The 17,187-nt window shown below is 38.5% G+C and overlaps 1 protein-coding gene across 31 annotated transcripts in view; it reads right to left on the bottom strand.

Annotated features, from left to right (window-relative positions):
* Window positions 1-448: 448 nt before the first annotated feature.
* Window positions 449-17,187, bottom strand: part of rims2a (regulating synaptic membrane exocytosis 2a) — a 711,765-nt gene continuing 695,026 nt past the window's right edge. For all 31 annotated transcript variants that reach the window (XM_078397872.1, XM_078397861.1, XM_078397867.1 and 28 more), the window contains 4 exons: window positions 16,000-16,112; window positions 12,094-12,195; window positions 7,485-7,624; window positions 449-3,841 (listed from right to left, as the gene is read on the bottom strand). In XM_078397872.1, the coding sequence (XP_078253998.1) occupies window positions 3,623-3,841; window positions 7,485-7,624; window positions 12,094-12,195; window positions 16,000-16,112 (574 nt within the window). In that variant the 3' untranslated portion in view covers window positions 449-3,622. The remainder of the gene's footprint in view (window positions 3,842-7,484; window positions 7,625-12,093; window positions 12,196-15,999; window positions 16,113-17,187) is intronic.

Below are 17,187 nucleotides of genomic sequence, written 5' to 3'. Positions count from 1 at the left end.
TTATAACTGAGTTTCTCAAAAAAAATGTTTCCATAGCAACATTCCAGAGCAATATCATTGATTGCACCAATAAAGAATGAGCTCCAATCTGTAGCCAATTAATTAATATTGAACCATGATCAATATTATGTATTTAGCAAAATGCTTTTACAGTATAATTTTTCACTGTAGTATCAATTACTTAAGTATTAGTGTGCATTAGTTACCTTAGTCTTGAACTTTATTAAAGTTTTTAGTTTTCATGCCAGTGCAGGTCATTTGCGATTGACCCACTTTGGGAGCATAACTGTAGGACCAGTGCATCCTTCGCTCTTACTATTCTTTTATAATTAGCAATTACTAATTAAAAAATTCATCTTCTCTGTGGTTGATGAACAAATTAATAAAAATAATAAGTCATTGTAAGCTGCTAAATGACCTTTTTCCAGCAATAGTTTTGTGCCCTAGATTCGACAACAGATGTCATTTGATATGGAAGATCTTTAATGTCATTTGGCCTTAGTCACAACTATCTAGAATACCAGATTATCTGAATGCACGTTATTAGTGATTGGTGTGGAAAGGAATTGGGCGAATATGATGTATTATACATTACATATAATTTTGGAGACCCAAATAGAAAGCACCACAACAACCCTTCCCAAACCATTGTTCCTAGCTGCATTTGGAATATATTTTCAGAGTTTACTGAAATATTTATTACATACATAAACAATACAAGTGTTAATTATGATTACTTTGCATTGAATGTTGGTTGAAGTATGTGGTACACCATGGAACTTTTCAGCTGCAATTCAACACAAACAGGCCAAGGAAAAAAATAATATTTTGCCATATCACAAACACTGAGGTGAGCTGGGAAAATAAAACATAACTTGCAGCTCTGTAAAGAAATGTTTTTATTAATAGTGTAGCCATGTTAAATACCATCACCAGAAATGAGTTTGTTTTACATTAGTTGTTGTCACATACAGGCCAGTTATCCAGTAACCTAACATCAGTGTCCCTTTACTTAAAATCTATGTACAAGACAGCTGTGTTTTACTGGAATAGTGCCGTTGTCATGACTAAATCATAAACAGATTTGCAGACGTAATGTGAAAAATATTTAAAAAAAATTATATTGCCTCAAATAAATACTGCATAATGATAAGTATGTACAAATCTTTCATACCTTAACATTCTTCTTGTTACAATTTTTGAAAGATCATTTTAAGCAGGAATAATATGCACAAAATAATCAGATGCGTGTAAATTAAGTTGCTGTCACAATAATGGGACAGCATTGAGGAAATAAATTTTGTATTTTGAAATGCTGTTTTTCTTAAAAAATAGATGAACATTGTAGATCCAGACTTGCAGTTGCTTACAGCAATGTTGAAAAACTGGTGTTAGTAGCTGGTGGCCATTGCTAACTCCAATCCCGAGAGGTTAGTGTTATTTTTGTGACACTGTAGGATATTTTTAGACAACTCAACATTCAAGACTTCATCTACAATACTTTAGTCATGAGACAAAGACCCAAGAATCACGCTTGGTTTAAACAAAATTGCACCACAAATATGAAATAAAAAAGGCATTTTTCATTTTCCTTTTAAATGGTTTTCAAGCATACTCATTCAGGTGCTCCTTCAGCCTTCTCTCCTGTGGCAAACTCTGCATCTTCGCCACCTCCATCCATACAAATCTCTCAGTTTACAGAGCACTTTTTAAAAAATATAGCCAAACCAACATTTTTCAATTTAGTTATGGGGTTGGGGGACGGTGTCTCAGCATGGTGGTAAACTAACAGGGTGTAGAGTTCAATTTGGAATGCAAAAACGCCAGATAAATAACGTGGTTTCCAATGGCCAATTTTCAGCTCTTGTCTAGCAAGTGAACATCAGTACTCATTAAACTGCACAAATATATGTGTGAAAATTGAACTTTACAGCAAAACAGTTTGACTTCTAGTAATCCTGTCTATGGAACGTAAACTTTTCAAGCCCACAAAACTGAACATCTGATTGGATGATTTCTATACCTGGCTGGTAGAGGAGATTTGTGAAATAATTATCTGATCTAATACCATATTACTTGATACGTCCTCTGTCAATATCAATGCTACTTAATTTCAGAGAAAAAAATGTCTTATTCCTACAGTATGTACAAGTTGGATCTTGCTAGAAACTATTTTATTACTTTTTTTCTGAGCACACAATTCCTTTATTTGCTGTAAAATTCAATTTAAGATGAGAAAATGTAAATAAGTTCTATGTCATCATGCACTGTACAATAAAAGGATGCTGCAAAATTTTGTTTGTCAAATGCATGCTGAACTATTGCAGTATGTTGCCCAAGCCATGTTGCAAAAATACTTTTAACATGCTTGCAAATCATATCATTTTGTTTTTATTTGTTGTTAAAATGTATACTCTACCCCAGGAATCAAAATGCACTAACACTGCAACTTTTAACCCAGATGAGGGGCTTTAGTGGCTAGAGACACAGAGGTCATACTCAGAGCATACAATAAACTATCCAGTAAAATGGACAGAGCAGCATGTGTAATCTGTGAATAATATCGGACTTTGAAGGTCTGTGTCATTAATTTAACCATGTTTTTTTGTCTGCAAGATGACACTTTTTAATGTCATGTTGAAATCACATGTATTCAGACAAGCCCTTCCTTAATAATCTTCTTAGTCCGCAAATGACAGACTTGTGAATGATTTTACTCTGAATATGGGAAACACGGTGTCATTTTATCGTATTGTTGCATTCACTCCCCCATAAAACCATGCACTGGTGAAACATTTTTAAAAAATAATATAAATTGTTGAAAATGGCTGTTTTTTGCAAGTTTCAGCCTTGAAAATAATTTTAAATGTTTTTTTTCTGTTTAAGTTCAGCTAAATTGGTGTCCATGCAATTTTTTTCAATTTCATACAGTATATCAGCAGAGAAACAATGATATCAGATCACATAGCCCTCTCGCATTGGGAATCACTGTGGAATCTTTCTGAAGCTTCCAAGTTGGTTTTGAATGACAGTACCACATCGCTATGTTTTGCATTTAAAAAAAAGTAAATCTCTTGTTCTGTACAGTTTTGCTCAGCTGACTCCTTTCTGTTTTGCCCCATCTGGTGATGTGTAGTCATTACTGGACACTATTTCCAACTTTCCACACAATGAGGCTTCCATGTTGGCTCACAGAACTAACAACCAGCTGGCCTTCATGACGTCAGTGGCCGTTGCTTACAGGAACCAATCTGGTGGGGTAGGAGAAGCAGGCGATTCAAGAAGGATCAAGAACAAAAAGAGAGAATGGTTCATTGAAAAATTAGGGCTTTTGCTGTGTGGATTGATAGGTTCTTACTTATTTGTTTTTAAATCCATGGCTTCTGATTGGACAAAAAAAAAATAGTCATTTAATTCCAACAACCATATAAGTTCTGCAAAACTCCACTCCTTCCCTAAGGACCTTCTCAGGGCACAATGTGTGCAATCTCCTCTGAGAACACAGGAACGCTTTTAATCCCTAGGAACAGGCTCAGAAGACACAACATCAAGCATGCAGTGTAACCAGGGCTTGCGACCTGCGAGCTGAATGCTGGTTGCTATAGCAACACTTTCACAACTGCTATGAACGAGCATAAGAAGGTCCAGATGAACTCTCAAGTGATGATTGGGAAGCTCTTCTTGTCAGTGGGGCCAAGGTTGGATCAACTAGTGAGGAGGTGGGAAAGAGTTTATACCAGCCAATCACCATGTTGGACAGGTCAAGCTCCTCCAGTAGGATCTGTGCAACTCCCATGAAGGATTTGTGGTCCATTCGTCCATAATCGCCCCACACAATTATCTAAAGGAGAAAAAAAATATGTTAGCTATTTCTTGAAAACTAACAGTGCTTACACTTTAAATTATTTCATTGGCCGTTAAACATCGAGAGAAGTATGAAAAGTATAAGCTGTTCTTATTGTACATCTTTTTGAATATATGTGTAACTGTTTATGAATATGGTAGTATTTCTTCCAGGTTTTTTTATTTATTGTTTTTCTCAAACCCATTCCACTTATCTTAAATTTAAGATAATCTATGAAAGCTGAAGTCTGCATCTAGCTCACTGGAGAGTTAGAAATGTGTGTGCCAAAGCCTTCTCCACTCAAGGGTAGCCATGATTAAATTCCGGCCTGTGCTCACCTCAGGCCTGTGCTCACCTCAGTGCGAATACATTGTTTGCTAATGGTGCATGGGGAGAAGATTTTGAAGTGGAGTTGGGGTGGGGGTTTAACATTATAGTACAGAATAATACCATCCCATAAAATATCAACAACATTTTGAGGCTCACAAAATTAGACAGAAGACTAATATTCATTTCAGTGTTTTGTGGCTGATGAAATTATCAGGATTGTGACTTAAGGTTAATTGTAAGTGAGGGGAATATCATATTTCCTTTATTTTGATGAGCAACACGGTTGTATTCAAGCTATGTCCAAATTGATATCATTTATAGTTCTAGCCAACTTTGCCAATTCTGTGCATTGAATAATAAAGAAAAGCATCCCATATGCAAATTTAATATAGTGAACCAATCCTAATACTTTAAAGATTTGTAGACCTCAGATCTCACCTGTTCCACAGTATTGCCCTATTTGTTGTCTTCTCTTGTTTTCTTGTACCTCCTATATGCACAACCTCACATTTCACTGAATTGAATTCCATTTCCCATTTTCCTTGCCAAATGAGCATAACATTTATATCTGCCTGAGGTTTAATGCTCTCCTTTTCAGTATAATAACAGAATAACAGAACTTTATTGTCATTCGGTATAAATACCGAACGAAATTTCAGCAGTCACAAAAACACAACAAAAAAAGAAAAGAACACAAGACACACGATCCCAACACAAACATCCATCACAGTGACTCCAAACACCCCCTCACTGTGATGGAAGGCAACAAAACTTCCACTCTCTTCCCCCCGCACCCACGGACAGGCAGCTCGACCCCTGCTGAGGCGACCGACACGCATCAACCATATCACTATTCTAATCATTCAAAACTTCTTTATCGTGCCCCTACATTTCAGTTGACATCATAAAATACAAGGGACTTTGTACTCGTAACAGTCTTTCAGGCACAGAAACACCTACCAAACATTACCTTTTTGCTTTCAATCACTCTTACAATTCTGGATGCAATTTGCACTCTCTCTTGGATCTCATTGGCTTTTAACTTTCTGACCAGTCTGCTATGTGGGGTTTTGTCAAAGGCTTTGTTAAAATCACTGTTGATGAAATCGAATGCATTCCCTTCATTAACCCTTCTTATCAATTTCTCAGAACGTTCTATCGAATCAGTCAGATATGAGCTTCCCTTAACATGTCCATTCCAGCGTCTGGAGTTTCTTGTGTTTTCATCCTAAATGAATCAGTCCTTTATACTGTTTTTCAGAATTGATTCGAATGATTTACTCACCACTGAGGTTAAACTAACTGGTCCATAATTACTTGCTTTAAAGGTATAATGTTGATAGTCCTCCAGACACCTGGCATTATGCCTACATTCTGATATAGTTGAAACATTAAGATCAGCACCTTCTAGATTTTGTTCCTTGCTTCCTTTAACAATCTGGGATATACTAACAAAATATCAAATTTCAAAGATACTAAACACCTTAAGTCTCTCTTCCCATTAAATATTTCACAGTTTTTTCTAAAAGTCTGAAAGAGAGCTTTAAGGTTCGGGCAGATAAAAATGGTCTGGTCATTTGGGAAGAAAAGTTGGAAATGAAATTCACTTCAGAAAAATGTAAGATCATGTATATTGGAGGCTTATCAAGGCAAGAGAAGACATCAAATAATAAATACAGAAATGTGTAGAGGAATGGGTGAGATTTATGACCAAGAATCTCAAAAGGTAGTTGACATAAGTTGATAAATCAGACTCAAAACAATAAGAGGCATTCAAGAAATAGAAAATCAGCTTCAATCTCCTCTTTTCCAAAGACAGCCACAAACCTTTTATTAAGATGCTTATTTCCATCTTCCACACCTTCCCCCGCTTTTCTGAAGCATTTTGCTCTCAATGTTTTACATAAACATACCCCTTTTGCCTTATCTTACTCACTTCACACCTTGTCATCCAGCTCTAAATTTACCAGTCCCACCATTGAGCAACTACTTAAAAATCTATTTCTTGAATGCCTCTTATTGTTTTGAGTCTGATTTATCTTCAAATGGCTGTTTGCAGCTCCACCTTCCAAACTAATTTTCTGCTCTCCAATTCCCACTTTGATTTTCTTCCAGTTGAACCCATGTTCCCTATCTTTCTGCAAAGCAAAATAAACCCTCCCCAACAACACTTTTAACCTGCCCCTTGCAGATAGTTATCCTGATCCTGTTGAGGTGCAATTTATCTGGTTGCACAGCACCCAACTTCCCCAGAATCAGTCACAGTGACCCATGAATATGAGGCCCTCCTCCTGTAACATCTCCCCATACACACACTCTTCATAGTATGCAATGTAAATCTAATAGGAAGTGAACATGCCTTGAGTCATGATAATGTTAGGAAAACACTGGTCTTGCTGACTCTTCAGAGTATACAAATTTAGCAGAAAATCTCTTTATTGAGAATTTCTGCCAAATCAACCTCATTCTCCTCCCACTTAGAGAAAGGGGGGCTTTGCAGATGCAAGATTTCAAGATTTCAAGATTCAAGATAGCTTTATTTGTCATCCAAATTGGACGAAATAACGAAATTATTTTGTCAGCTATGTGGGCCTACTGAGTGGCAGTGTATTCTCCCACTTAATCTAAATGGGACCCAATGGAATCCAAGTAAAGGGAACACTTAGTAGATATTAACACCAGGTGGTGCCATCAGCGATGGCAGCCTCGCCACCAGTCTGTCTTTTCGTCTTTTTTGTTATTTTTTGTGTGTTTTAAAAGTATGTGTTAATGTTCTATGGTTTGTTTTGTGTGGGAGGGGATCGGAGGAAACAGTGAGGAATGTGGGGGAGTTGCTGTGGTGGATGTTCATGTTAAACTTTTATTTAGGTGTCCGGTTGCTCTTTATTGGTATGACTGTAAGGCAAATCAAATAACTCTTATGTTGCAAAGCGTACTTGGCTAATAAAGTACTATTATGAGTATGATTATGATATGGTTCCTAGATATAAATTAGTGTGCAGCTGCAATATAGTTTGGAAAATAGAAATTTTGTCTCTTCCAAGAATTTATTGAGAATGATAAGAATTTAATGAAATTCATAGAAATTAGAGATCCAACTAGACAGGCTTTCAGCTATTTATTGAGTTAAGCTAGTGTTGGACATTATGTTGGCATTATGGGTGAAAACCGGAAGAACTCTGTGACAAACTCAGGAAGCTGGGTGTTATTTTATAACTGTGATCACAGCAGACAATTGGCACCAATAAACTATGCAAAAGTTTAGATAAACATGTGTTTGAACCAAAACAATTGTATAAAATGTGGCTACCTGAATAACTTTTCCCTGGGGGCTATCTTCAAACGGCAGCTGTTGCTGGTACAGAGGGTCTAGTGTTTTTCGTGCCACTTTTGTTTTCTTTTTGGCTATGCAGATGCCATTTTCCAATAGATAAACTTTAACATATGGTGCTAAGGAAGAAAAGAATAGTCATTTAAATACATGGTAATACATGGATGACTAACTGTTCTGAATGTAACGGAAAAATGTTATTATAGGTTAGCTGAATGACAGCAGAATATTATAAAGCAGTTTGACAAAGATGTATTTCAGGCAAAATATAAATAGCAAAACGGAAACGGGAATGATTCATATATTTTGACATAAATTTGTAGCCGTAACAGTTTTTACCATATCGCGTATTTTCTGGAATGATTACATACTGTTTAGCTGTCCTGCTATAGAATATTTGTTTAAAAAAATAACATTCAAGGAATGTGCAGTTTAGTATTGAAATAATTCTGTCATAAATTTCTCAAAACATATAACAGGTATTTATGTTTGTGCTTTGGCTTAATCTTTTTGACATTTTATTTATAAAATACACAGTTCTTCCCTCTTGGAGGCGACTCCGGACTGTCGAAACCGCCACAGCCAGACATAAATACATCTTTTTTTCCACGAGCACTAGCTCTACTCAACAGTCAAAAGTCTGTAGCCTCCATTTGCTCTGGCATTTTATTTTATTCTTCACATGTTCAAATTATGTTTTATTTTTAATTGTCTACTGTATATCATGTTGTTATTCTTGCGAGCAAAGCACCAACGCAAATTCCCTGTATGTATACAAACTTGGCGAATAAAATGTATTCAATTCAATTTAAATATTATCTTTCCACCATGATATCTTAGAGTAATTTTCAATGTTTATGTCAGTCCTCCATTGTTCCTTAGGCTATAGAACATAGAACGTTACAACCCAAGAACAGGCCCTTTGGCCCACAATGTCCTTGTTAAACATAATACCAAGTTAAACTAATCTCCCCTGCCTGCATGTGATCCATATCCCTCCAATCCCTGCATATACATGTGCCTATCTAGAAACCTTTTAAATGCCACTATTGTATCTGCCTCTGCCACCACACATGCCAGCTTGTTCCAGGCACTCACTGCTCACTATGTAAAAAAAAAACCCACACATTTCCTTTAAACTTTTGCCCTGTCATCTTAAACCTATGCCCTTTAGTGTTTGACATTTCCACCCAAGGAAAAGTTCAGACTGTCTACTCTATTTTTACCTGTCATAATTTTAGATACTTCTATCAGATTTCCCCACAGCCTCTAACAGTCCAGAGAAAACAATCCAAGTTTGGTCAACGTCTCCATATAACCAGTACCCTCCAATCTTAATGTTAAAGTACTTTAGGCAACTGTAGCATCAACCTAATTGGAGATAAATTAATTCTACACTGATTAAAGACTTCTTGCCCATATAAACCCATGTGGGTTGGACAATACAGTAATATTCTTATTAAGTTCGGTATGTAAGAGGTATGCAGAGGTCCCAGCAAAGATCGCTTCTGAACTCCACTGGTCACAGACCTCCAGCCAGAATAATATTCTTCCACCACAACCCTGTGTCTTCCATGACCAAGCTAGTTCTGAATCCAAATGACGAAGTCACAATGGGTTTCATACATCCTAATCTTCTGGATCTGTCTACCATAAGTAACTTTATCAAATGCCTACCTTAAGTAAATGCCTTCTAAAAATCCATGTAAACACCATCCATTGCCTTCCCCTCATTGATCACCTTTGCCACCTCCTCAAAAAAACTCAAATAAGTTCACAAGATATAACCTACAAAGCCATGCTGACTGTCCCTGATTAGTCCATTTGTTTCCACATGAAAGTAAATCCTATCCTGAAGAATCCTCTTCACCAGCTTCAGCTTCCATGCCATGGATGTGAGGCTCACTTCTTTAAAAAAAGGAACAACGTTGGGTACTGATGATGGATTGGAAAAATAATCGGGGAAGATGTGGCGATGAGGTATGATATTGGGTGGGGATTGGTAAGGAGATGCAGTGGAGCTATGGTCAGGGGCACTGGCCAGGTGAAGGAAATGGCTGGATGGATGATCAGCAATATTTGGGAAGATTATCATCGTGAGTTTGAAGTGGGTTCTGGAGATTGGAGAGAACAGAAAGGAGGCCGAAGAGCATCAGTAGTGATAAGTATAGATGAGTGGTGATGAAAAGTTAAAGATTGAATCTCTCAAGAGGAGAATGGAAGCCTTAGACTCTCTGGCTGCAACCCACATATGGTCAGGGCCTTAACTAATGCCTTAGTTTAAAGCCTGCTCCTCATAGGCACAGCACATTATGTTAAATAACCACAAAGAACCCCAAAGTACTTGATCACTACACAAAGTATGCAATCAAGATTTGATAACATTTTATTGCAGGACACCTATAAACAATGTACTCTGTGATAGGTTTTTGGTTCAGGTTTTGTATTGTCACATGCACTGAGGTTGAAATGCTTTGCTTTACATGCTATCCAAACAAATCAGATATACCATATATATCATTACAATCAGTTCAAACAAGTACAGTTTCTAGGCTCCCTTCTCTTAAATTCAACGTATAATTTAATTTTAATATTAAATGATGTACATTTCCCTGGTAGGCTTTCATTTTACATCAGTCAGAGTTTGCCCTGCATTTCTCCCATTAAAATTGCTTGGGTAATGACATTTCAAAAAAAAAAGCAATGATGTGCAGAGAAACAAAGACATAAACAAAATCACTCTGCTCCAATTTCTTTGAAAGAAATATGGTTGTTCTTGACTGCTGTCAGATTGATTTTGGACATGTGTGTCAGTGCAGTGGGATATGAATGTGAATGAGTCACGTACCATATGCAGCTGTGAACGTGGCATCACAAGTTCACCCACGTGAGTCTCAGCTCGAGTCTCTGCTCAAAATACCAGCAATGCTGCGTTTCTCTGTCTTGGTGGATTGAACTACCAGCATTTAATAAAGCACCCAGTCAGTACATGCTTCCGTCCAAAGATTTAATTGCAGTTTAATGAAATTTTTACCAATTATGGACAAATGCCTCTGCTGCCTGCAGCTTATAATTCTAGGTGATTAAGCCCTCAATTCCTTATTGTACTGTGAGTGTTCACCCAACCAGGTTTTCATCCAATTGTAACACATTATTTTAAGAATGGAAAAGAAAATAGAAAAATAATCATCCTTGTGAGCCTGTGTCACTGTGTAAAAAATAACCTGTTTTACAGCAGGTTGCGTTTCAAGTGGAAAGGTAAAGAAATTAGCCAATAAATTCAGTTGCTCAGGAAAATGTACGAGGATTTGTCAATAAGATATGGCAATTTGACCAAATGAAGCTTGTGCTAGGAATTTCATGCAAACACCCCATAACATGGTTGGAGCATCTGCCCTGTTATTCATACTGTACACTTGTGTATAAATGCAACGTGTAATCTTAAGAATTGATCGTTCAGAAGAATCTAAAATTGAATGAAGAGGAACAGTGTGTGGTCTCCAACTACAACTGCAAGCCACAATTCAGTTCCTGTACACTCCGGAAAGTTTTACAGCAAGCCCCAGCAGCCCAGGGACAAAAGTCGGCTCCCTAATTTTCTGATGCTGTTCTCGAGGTGCTAAGGAAGAAGTGAAGAGGAAAAGAGATGTCCTTCACACTTAGGGGGCTAGGAAACCAACCAGATTAACCACAAAGTAGCAATAGGTAATGGACCAATGCCAACTGCAAAATTCCTCAAGATCACAGGAAGCCACAGTGAATCTTATCTTCTAATAACCCTCCCACCTTGCATTCACACGTCGCCTCGTACATAAATCAATTGCTTATGTCATAACAATTCCACCGATCACAACTCTCACACCCACATTTCTCATCTTACAGACCACGTCAACATTAACCTTCATTTCTTTTTCTTGCAAGAGAAGGAGTCACTGAATTGATGTCAGTGACAGCAGATGGGTTCCTGGCATGATCATGTTCAGAGATTCAGAGGATTGTGGAGATGAGGAGCTGGACACTTTCAACCATTCCAACAATGCTCAAGGAAGTGCTTGGAGTAGGATCTCCTGGCTAGAGCCCTTTCCCAAGATTTCTGTGCAGCCTCCTCTGACAAGAAGGCCTTTTCTTTGGGACCTTGTGCCAGTAGCTCAGTGGGGACCACAATTATTTTATGGATAAACTGCATCCTTCGCCTCAGCCTTATCCTTATTTGTGAAATATAAGTTCCATGTAATTCTGCAGTCCATTCATATGTAGCTTAGTGCCCCCAAAACTTGGAAAAAGAATTTAAGGATCCCTTTAAATGTCACAGTGTTGTCTATGTGATGGGATGGGGAGAAGGGTTCTTCTGCTGGTTTCCAGCACATCTTTCACACAGCATAGCTGGTGCATTTATGTCACACACATTATGAGCAAATGCATCAAACCAATGTTGTAGAAAGACTGATACCAGATGGGCTGTTGGAAAATTGAAATTGAAATTTCAACCAAATTATGACACTGCCACTCAGAAACAGTACAACATGTCACAATTTCTAGGTCATTATTTTTTGAAGCACAGTCAACATTAAGAAACAGACTTGTTTACCAGGTAAAGCTTTGGATCCGGGTTTCCCCATCAAACCTCGAGCTCGGATAACCTCTACTTCTAACTTCCCTTTTTTATCCATCATGCCGATTTGGATGTCACCTGCAGATAAAGAAGTCCAAAAACAATGCATCAGTATATTGTACAATTGAAGCCAATGTTCAATATTGAGTCAATTTCAAATATTGTGCTCCTTATGTCCAGAATTACTTGCTGAAAACATTAATTTAGAGTCAACTCCCCCTGTTGTCAAAGACCCTCTTTTTTCTGGCTGATAATTATACTGCTTGAAAGAGGACATTCAATTCAGTCTGAAGAAGGGTTGCAACATGAAACATCACATATCCATGCTCTCCAGAGATAATGTCTGACCCACTGAGCTACTCCAGCACTTTGTGTCTTGTTTTGTAAGTGCTGTTCCTGTGTCTCCATTCAATTCACAATGTCTATTCCCGAGACCTCGATCTGTTATGGACAGTCAGCAGGTTTCAGAATACACTTAGTGTAATACTGCAGTACATGAAAAAACAGTCAGCAAAGCATGTTAGCTTTTTGCTTTTTTAATGAACTTGCCATTTTTCTTCTAGTGTTGTACACTTGAAAGTTTCCCCAAGATTGATAATGTATTTAAATCCTTTGTATCCAACTCGAAGAATATGTAACCGTAGTCCGCAATTCTATTAATTTAGCTGTGCTGCCAGGGAAATGGAATTAAATGTGTGATAGATTTTTTAATTAGGAGAGAGTAAGTCAAGAAATAAACTGCTGGAGTGGGTCAGGCACCGTCTGTGGAAGCAATGGACTGACGATGTTTGAGGTTGGGACCCTCCTTCAGACATATGAAGTCGAAGAGAGAAAGCTGGAAAAGAGAGGTGGGGTGAGGCAAAGCTTGGCAAGTGATAGGTGGATACAGGTGGGGGGGGGGAAGTAAGTGACAAAGGCTAGAGATACGAAATGGTGAGGTAAGAAAGGAAAAGAGGAATAAAATGTAAAACGAGAAAGAGGAATGTGGTTGAAAGTGGATGGGGTAGGAAGAGGGGGTTGAAAAGGAAATGGAATCAAAAAGTCATGGAGTCATTCAGCACAGAATTTAGTCCAGCCACCATGTCCCATCTACACTATTCCCACCAGGCCGCGTTTGGCTCACATCCCTCTAAACCAAATGTCTTTTATATTGTTATAGTACTTGCCTCAACTACATCCTCTGGCAGCCCATTCTACCTACCACCACCAGCTGTGTGGAAATGTCGCCCCTCAGGTTGCTATTAAATCTTTCCCCCTCACCTTAAACCTATGTCCTCTGGTTCTTGATTCCCCTACTCAGAGTAAAAGGCTGTTCAATCTATCTATTCTGCTCATAAGCTTCTACATCTCTATAAGATCGGCCTCATCCTCTCACACTCCAAGGAATAAAGTTCTAGCCTGCACAACTTCTCCCTTTAGCTCAGGCCTGCGAGCCCTGGTCACATCCTCGTAAATCTTCTCTGCCCTCTTTCCAGATCAACAACATCCTTCCTAAAGCTGAACACAATACTCCAAATGCAGCCTCACCAATGGATTGTTTAACTATAACATAACATACCGACTTGTATATTCAATACCTTGACCGAAGGCCAATGTACTGAAAGTCTTCTTGACCACCCTATCTACCTGTGATGCCACTTTCAAGGAACTATGTACCTGCACTTGTAAATGCTTCTGCTCTACAACACTCCCCAGGGACCTGCAATTCACTTTGGAGGTCCTGCCATGGTTTGATCCAAAATCCTTTACCTCGCACCTATCTGCATTAAACTCCAATATGGGATTCAGGAATGGAAAATGTGCATTTGGTGCAGGGAATGGAACAGTGTGACTAGGGTGGTGAGAGTTGGTGGATGAAATGTGTGCGCATAAGGATGGGGCAAGAGGAACGAGAGGGGTGGTAGAGAGGTGTTACTTGAAATTGAAATATTCACTATTCATATAATTGGTTTGTAGGCTATCAAAGCAGAATATAAAACGCGCTCTTCCAGTTTGTGTGTGGCCTCACTCCGGTTCTGGAGGAGGTCAAGAGTAGAGGGATAGGTAGAGGAATGGGAAGGGATGTTAAAATGGTCAGCAACTGGGAGCTCCAGTTGGTCTTGGCGGACTGAGCACGTCTGCGACAACATAGTCACCTAGTCTATATTTGGTCTTGACAATGTAAATTCTCCAATTTCAAGTCATACCCCACCTGCCCCTACTGAGTATTTCCAGCAGGTTTTTTGCTCAAGATTCCAGCTTCTGCAGTTTCCTGTATGTCCTCGTCAACAAATAACTTGCCACCAGTAACTCTGAAGTACAGTGTGGTTTGTTACAAAACATCATTGAGGAGGATGAAGTGGGATGTTTTTATGGTTAGTTAACAAATTTTGAATGGCACAGAGGAAATACAGAAAGTGGAATGGGAAATGTATACAACATAAGTAGCACAGCCCTTTAAAGAGTTACTCAGTGCACCCCATTTCATTTCCATCATCTCAAACACTGATGGTCAGGCTTCCTCCCTTTCTTATGATTGCAGTCATCAACAGTCATTCTACTTTCATCTGTATTCCCAAAGAAGTTGGAATTAATCTAAATATATGATTTATGAACTAATGTCAAATAAGGAAATTTCAAATATTATAGACAATAGACAATAGACAATAGGTGCAGGAGGAGGCCATTCGGCCCTTTGAGCCAGCACCGCCATTCAATGTGATCATGGCTGATCATTCTCAATCAGTATCCCGTTCCTGCCTTCTCCCCATACCCCCTGACTCCACAATCCTTAAGAGCTCTATCCAGCTTTCTCTTGAATGCATTAAGAGAATTGGCCTCCACTGCCTTCTGAGGCAGAGAATTCCACAGATTCACAACTCTCTGACTGATAAAGTTTTTCCTCATCTCAGTTCTAAATGGCCTACCACTTATTCTTAAACTGTGGCCCCTTGTTCTGGACTCCCCCAACATTGGGAACATGTTTCCTGCCTCTAACGTGTCCAACCCCTTAATAATCTTATACGTTTCGATAAGATCTCCTCTCATCCTTCTAAATTCCAGTGTATACAAGCCTAGTCGCTCCAGTCTTTCAACATATGACAGTCCCGCAAGGAATATTTGTATACCCACAGTTATTTTAAGAACTTCAATCATGACAGTGACATGAACATTGTCAGATCAATGAGATGCATGCATTAAGCTTTGGTAGTGTTCCATTTACTGCTGATTCTTGATGCACATAAGTCATAATTTTAAACAGACAGCACTGAAGTGTTTTCACATTGTCTTGTTCTGCCCGCTCCCCATCTATGGTAATACATCAGCATCTATTTTCTAAATGCAGTGTGTGCATTTTGTTTTGCTATTTGGTTGAATTGCAATTGACAGTGTTTGAAATAAACAGTATTTCAAGAATCACAACAGCCTCGTGACACACTCTATGCACAAGGAACCGGCACCCTGCTGGCATTTCCTCCTGGTCTCCTTTCATAGGCTCTCTAGGAGCCGGAGGGAAATGTCATTCTTTTGTATGTGATAGAATAAGATGTATTGTTGAAGAGATAAATATAATACAAAATGTTAAAATTCTGATGTGTAATATTAGTAATAATTAATGTGTTGATATGAAATTTCTCTCACTGCCTTAGTGCCTTCATAGAAGTAGAAAACAATAAAAATTGGGAAGTGGTCTCAAGCTATCATATCCCAGTGGTAAGGTGGGCTGGAGGAAGGGTAGCAAAGGGGTTTGGAACAGGCACACTGCACTTAGTGCTCGATGAGCAGGGAACCCACATTTGTATTTGGATAGTGGTGGGGTGGGTTGGAGTAATATGGGATTCAAAGATCAATATTCAACTAAGAAAATTACTTGTATTAACACAAATTAACAATACCACTCACCCATGGATGGTGTTGCAAGGGTCTGACGTCCAACCATCTGTGCTGGGCCAAGGCCATCCAGAAAATCACTGAATTGGCTGTCCGATGCCAATCGAACACCAGGAAAGATAAGGCTACGAGGAATAATAAGTATAAGAAATTGACTGTTTTACTCAGTAATCCAAAAGACATGAGTAATGTGAGTTTGTGCCAAAACATTAATTTTTAACCTCCACCTTGAATTACATCCAGCAGTTTTTATTTCTTGTTGTTTCATTTGTGCAAAGAGATGCACTATATTTTGTTGCATAGATTAATCTATCTATCTGTAGCTCAGGAAGCACAGCTGTTCAGGAAGGCAGCTCACCATCGCTTTGTCAAGGGCGGCAATGTCCTGTTCGACATATAACTAAAAAAAATACCCTTCATGAGGTTAGGTAATATCTCATATTTGTCAAGAGTTAGAAGAAAAGTGTGTTTTATTGTCATTTGTACCAAAAGAGAACAATGAAATTTGTACTTGCAGCAGCATAACAGGCCTGTTAACATAGTTCTCATTAGATACCATAGTAAAATAAACAAAAAAAGATGTTCTATAAATTTTTTAAAGTTTTTGCAAAATAAAACAACAAAGCCCTTTGTTCAGTTCAGTTCAGAGTTTAGTTGGTATTTGTAGTGTTCAATAGCCTGATGGTTGTTGGGAAGAAGCTGTTCCTGAACCTGCGATGTTTCAATCATTGGCTGTGATATTTGGTTAAGTCATGTGAATATTCAGCAATGTGTGAGCAAATAAAAACTTAAACATTTGGCAAGAGATACGATTGGGTTTTGACAAAGCCAAAGCATTGAATAAAAGTAAAATGAACATAGACAATAGACAATAGGTGCAGGAGTAGGCCATTCGGCCCTTCGAGTCAGCACCGCCATTCAATGTGATCATGGCTGATCATTCTCAATCAGTACCCCATTCCTGCCTTCTCCCCATACCCCCTAACTCCGCTATCCTTAAGAGCTCTATCTAGCTCTCTCTTGAATGTATTCAGAGAATTGGCTTCCACTGCCCTCTGAGGCAGAGAATTCCACAGATTCACAACTCTCTGACTAAAAAAGTCTTTCCTCATCTCTGTTCTAAATGGCCTACCCCTTATTCTTAAACTGTGGCCCCTGGTTCTGGACTCCCCCAACATTGGGAACATGTTTCCTGCCTCT

This window comes from Rhinoraja longicauda, chromosome 4, assembly GCF_053455715.1.
Source record: "Rhinoraja longicauda isolate Sanriku21f chromosome 4, sRhiLon1.1, whole genome shotgun sequence".
NCBI classification, from domain to species: domain Eukaryota; kingdom Metazoa; phylum Chordata; class Chondrichthyes; order Rajiformes; family Arhynchobatidae; genus Rhinoraja; species Rhinoraja longicauda.
Note: the sequence above shows the minus strand (reverse complement) of the source record. Positions and strands in the feature narration are given on the sequence as shown.